Source organism: Neoarius graeffei, chromosome 28 (assembly GCF_027579695.1).
Source record: "Neoarius graeffei isolate fNeoGra1 chromosome 28, fNeoGra1.pri, whole genome shotgun sequence".
Lineage (NCBI taxonomy): Eukaryota > Metazoa > Chordata > Actinopteri > Siluriformes > Ariidae > Neoarius > Neoarius graeffei.
In genome coordinates, this window is record NC_083596.1 from 32,907,947 (window position 1) to 32,913,604 (window position 5,658).

The window sequence follows — 5,658 nt, forward strand, 5'->3', positions numbered from 1 at the left end:
TGATTTAAGGGTCATGGTCCAGAAATAGTTTTGGGTAAATCTTTAAGGGGATACTACATACACCTTTCTAGGTTCAAGCTACATATTAAATGATGCAAGAGGTGTACCCGTTTTTGTAATATACCACCCCAATGAGAAGAAAAGGTACAGTTTAGTGCCTTTTTTAAATAAAGTGTATAAATGTATTTCTTTTTTCCACTTAGATTATTGTCCCAATGAAACAGCAGTATTCAATTTAGTAATTTACTAAATATACATATGCAGACAGCTGGCAAAGGAAAAAGCAACATAGTGTCTTAGTAAAATGTTGGGCCACCATGATCCGCCAAAACAGCCTTAATGTGCCTTGGCACAGATCGTACAATTCTCTGGAAATGCATTGGATCATTATTTGAAAGGATTTTCTGTCAATCGGTGTTTTAATGGTGGAAAGTGCTATTTAACATCATAAGACCTATGACTGCGAAGGCCATAGCATATGATTTACATCAATTTTACCTTCATCAAGTCATTCAGTAAGTCAGTGCCCTTTGCATTGACATTGTCATCCTGGGCAAGAGTACTCCCATTAGGATAAAGATTTTTCATAGTATGAAGGTGATCATTTAGAATAATTGTGTATTTGACATACCCTTTCCTCTAAGTGGATAAGTGATCCCAAACCATGCCAGCAAAATACCTCCAACAACATGAGAGCCACTTTTTTGTTTTAATTTGTCATCTGCAAGTAATTTTTGTTGAATTTTTTTAAACAAATACATGACTATTACAGTATCATATTAGGTTCATACCAGAGAAATTTCTTGAATGCCTTTAACAGTATGAAAATACATACAATGTAAACATTATTTGAGTTTGTTTGTTTTGTCCTCATCCTTTGTGAAAATCAGACTCAGGTCCAAGAACGGTCTTAACAGTTTAACAACTTTGATTCATATCATATTTTGGAGGGGGAAAAAATGAGAAACAAATAGGGGTTATTGACCAGACTTTACCCTACCCAACGTCATAGGCTATTATTACTTAAAGAATTCAACAGACCTGTCTGTCTGTCTCTCTCACACACACGCACTTTAAACTGTGTGACCCTTTTGGGGCTTCATAAATGCTACCGGAGAAGGGGGAGAGAGAGAGAGAGAGAGAGAGAGAGAGAGAGAGATCATCATTACGTATAGATAATATTGTTTTTTTTTTAATGTGGGAAAAAAATTATGCAGAGACAAAGTATGAAGCAGTTGATTGCAAATTGCTTGCCAATTTGTGATGTTGCAGAGATATTAAGAAGTTAATGTTCACTCATCTTTTCTGTAAAACAATATTTATTCTGTTTGCAAAACAAATTGTGTAAAAAATATTACACTCCTGGTATACAACTAAAATAATGTACATATTACTGATATGAGTACACATTGTATCAAAGTTCTTGTGTATTTTTCATGACAAAGAACAAATTAAAACTAATATTTAAAAGGGCTCATTAAACGGGTCTGGACACAAATTACATTACATTGCTTGAGACGAACTGACAGTTTTATTTTGTTAAAAATAAACCTTATTATCCTGAGATTCCCTGCGCCATGTCTACTCATCATATATATATATATATATATATATATATATATATATATATATATATATATATATATACAGACAGACACTGTGTGTGTAGGCACAAGGGACAATTTATTTTGTCCATTCAACTGCGTCTAACAAAATTACAAAAAAAATTTAAAAATAAAAAACAAATAAAAAAACAATCCTACCTTAAAAACAGGAGCGTTTGTGTGTATTGCTTAATATTATAATGTTTTTAAATGTGAACTTCAGTTAAGATATTAACAGCCGCTTGTGCCACTCAAGCTTTTCGGGAAACTTTTCGGCTGCTGCTCCGTTCGGTCCGAAAGGCGCCGGCGGAGTCCGTGAAGCACAGTGCGCATGCGCTGGGCTTACAGCGCTCCCAATGAGGCTTTCTATGGAGAATGATGAGCGGTGTACCGGGGATTTGGTCACAGTCTGTACCGGGGAGGTAATCCTGGCACTCAACGGAGGATAGAAACGGAACCGCGCGAGTTCGGCTATGTTTGGCATGAGGGAAGGCGCGGGGCTCAGAGTTCCAGTGTGTCTTGAAGACGGAGGCGCCTGTTGTTGTTGTTGTTGCTGGAAGGTAAAGAGCGCAGAATGCGTATGATAAGCCGCGGGCAGTTGAAGGCCGTAACCGCAGCCATAAGCTCCATAGCCGTACGCAGGGACGAAAGCGCCGTGCTCTCGGAGGAGCTCGGGTGCCTGCTGACGCTTGAAGCGCTTTCGCCGGCGCAGGAAGCTGCCGTTATCGAACATGTCGGCCGACTCCGGGTCCAGTGTCCAGTAGTTACCCTTTCCCGGGTTACCGGGCTCGCGGGGGATTTTGACGAAACAGTCGTTGAGTGACAGATTGTGGCGGATCGAGTTCTGCCATGCGGGAAACTTCTCGCGGTAGTACGGAAAGCGGTTGCTGATGAAGTCGCAGATCTCGCTGAGCGTCAGCCTTTTCTTGGGACTCTGGAGGATTGCCATGGTGATGAGCGCGATGTATGAATATGGTGGCTTCACCAGAGCGTTCTTGTTCGTCGGTTTGTACGCGTCGCGCGCGCCCGAGCCGGCGGCGCCGTGAGCAGAGTCCACGCACGGAGGCGAAGCGGCGAGGAAAAGCTCATCTCGAGCGCGCGGAAATTCGTCATCGTCATATGGGCGCGAGCGCGCAACTGCGTCGACGTCGTCGTCGTCGTCTCCTTCGCCCACCACATCGATGTCCGGCTCTTCCGTGAGCGCACACGCGTCCGACATCTCGGAGCTTAGAGTCATGGCTCACAATGAGAAGGTGCGCTGCTGCTACTGCTGCGGTTTGAAAAGACTCATAATTAGCGGCGTGATCCAGACAAGCGCAAAGCCGAGCCGTATACTGCCATAGATATTCATAAAGCTGTCGATCTAAAGTTAACCTTATAGCCCAGCATCCAGGCACTAATTCAGAACGGGAGACACTTCAAAGAGGGCGGATCTTTCCTCGCGCTATATACCAGTTCCCTGATCACATGATAACAAAGCGTCACCGTGGCGACTGAAAGAGAAAAACAACACGGGAATGTTCGAGATAGATAGATAGATAGATAGATAGATAGATAGATAGATAGATAGATAGATAGATAGATAGATGCGAATTCTTATGGTTTCAGGAAACCTTTCAGTCACTTTGTTTACTGAAGAATAAAATACTACTCATATGGGAAAGACGAGAGAACTTAACACATGGCTGTTTGTAGGACCATCCCATACTATTGTTGTGTTTCCCTTCCGTATAGCAGCGGCTTTATAACGGGCATGTGTAAGGATCATATCCATGAGAGTAAATTTCAGATGTTAGTCTTTGGTCACCTTCTATCGCATGTGATCATCTAGATCTCACAGCTCCTCTCGAGCATCCGCCATCCACTGGTAACGGAAACAATCAGCGCGAGCGCACATTATGTTCATTATTCTTATGTCTTAGCTATTTATAAGCGTTATGGGACCCAAATCTAGGAATTTTTATATATATAATGCTAGCTGAATGGAATATATCTGATATACGACGAAAATAAACCATTATTATTATTATTATTATTATTATTATTATTATTATTATTATTATTATTATTATTATACACATTCGATGGAACAATTATAGACTTTTCTAAAAGTTAAGAACAGGGGGGTTATCAATATCCAGTGCTGATTCTGATCCATTGTAATTCTGTCAATCCACTGTACATGTAAAAAGTAAAAGTTCTAACAATAAAAATGGTCCAATTCCAACTTTCTCACTGAATATTAGGTGCGTTGTCATGTTGTCTTGACAACCATGCAATATCGTAAACCATATTCAATGCTCATTCTCCATTGGATAGAGTAGGATAAGCGATACGCAAACAATATTGCATGATATCAAACAAAATGAATGAAACCCGCTAGAAGGGAATGGAATACATGTTTTTATTCCATTGAAAAAGTGTCCGTATGTATAATAATTTCTGATATTTCACTCCGATTACGTCACTCCCAGAGTTTTCCCGCTGACTACATTCACGTTGTCATGGCGAACCGGTTCAAAATTAAAATTATTTTGATTAACTTACGTATTTTGTGTGTGTGTGTGTGTGTGTGTGTGTGTGTGTGTGTGTAGTTATGTCCATATAATATAAAGAACATTACACTGTGGCACGAAGATATGAAATTTATCCTCTCGTGTTGAAAATATTTTCACTCATCGCTCATTCGTGAATATGTTCACCACTCGAAGATGAACTTCATATATTCGTGCAGCCGTGTAATATCCTCTATTTATATATTAGATTAGATTAGATAAAACTTTATTGATCCCTTTGGGCGGGTTCCCTCAGGGAAATTAAGACTATAAGAATATAAAATTATAATTTTATATTTTAGTCTACATATTTTATATTTTTATAATAATATAAAATTAGAATGAGTAGACTAAACAGCTTTTATCCCATTTTCACAATTGCGCATTTGTTTTTTGGTTTGTTTTTTTCTATAAATGAACCTATTAATATATCATTATGTTTCATTATATTAGCTACTGATGCGATTATCACTCTGCAAGGTAAAACACGTGATGCTGGGACTTAAACAGGTGAAATAATGTGTCGTTTTGCACGTGTAGCCTGTAGTACTAATGTGAAAACACGAGGTTATATAATATAAAATATGTTTAAAGAATGTGCGAAATAAAATAATTTCATTTTCATGTCAAAATTCGACAATAAAATGTTTTGTTTTGTGGGAGTGGGCGTGCTGGTGGTAGAAGATAAGAATAAAGATCTGTGGCCTGACTTAATTCAGTCCAGTTTACTAACTGTAAGATCTGAAACCTGTAAGAGACATCACTCGCGATCAGTTTTACAGCGTTTAATATTCGGCTTATTTGTGAAATGCTACACAATCCATGTGGATTTTTTTTCCCTTATCGTTTTAGCTGGTATTTGATTGGTACAGTATAATGATTAAGGTTCTTCAGCAGCACAACTCGAGTTTGCTAAACGGAGCAGATGAGATTTAAGAAGTCGAAATTGTTTTTTTTTCTTTTGTGTGTAGGCTTAATCTAAATAAAATTGCTTAAAAATGATCTCCAGTGACAGAGAATATTTAAAATAATATTTGTTTGATTTTAACTTTAAACACATGATTACAAATAGATAAAATAGCTTTGTTTAGTTAATTATTTCTGGGTTTACGGCGCGCGCGCGCGCACATGGCAAAAAAAATTAGTTTCCTTTATTATATCGTCTGCCTTTTACTCTTTAACCATTTTTTCACTTAAATGAAAAAGACGGTTAAAGTTCACTTTAAAGTAGGCTAGACTATTAAAGACAATTTGTGGCCAAAGTGATGAGAAGCCATTTATCTCAAAAACAAACAGGGCAAGTCCATAAAAACTCTAAAGTGTGTCATAAGTAAACCAAATGAATGATGAAGGATGGCGGAAAATATCTTTCCAAAGATAATTATGATTTTAGTTTTTCATTTGCTTGCTGGTTAGTTCTTGATGATGCAGATAGGTTTTTTTTTTTCGTGCCTGATGGGAAAAACATGTGCACCGTTCTGATGGCTGGTTCTGGGAGT

At 38.3% G+C, this 5,658-nt stretch overlaps 1 protein-coding gene across 1 annotated transcript; it reads right to left on the minus strand.

The window, feature by feature from the left end:
- Positions 1-1,761: 1,761 nt before the first annotated feature.
- On the minus strand, positions 1,762-2,997 carry foxd1 (forkhead box D1). The gene has a single exon (XM_060913460.1). The coding sequence runs from the start codon at positions 2,839-2,841 to the stop codon at positions 1,828-1,830; it is 1,014 nt and encodes a 337-aa protein (XP_060769443.1). The 5' UTR covers positions 2,842-2,997; the 3' UTR covers positions 1,762-1,827.
- Positions 2,998-5,658: the final 2,661 nt, after the last annotated feature.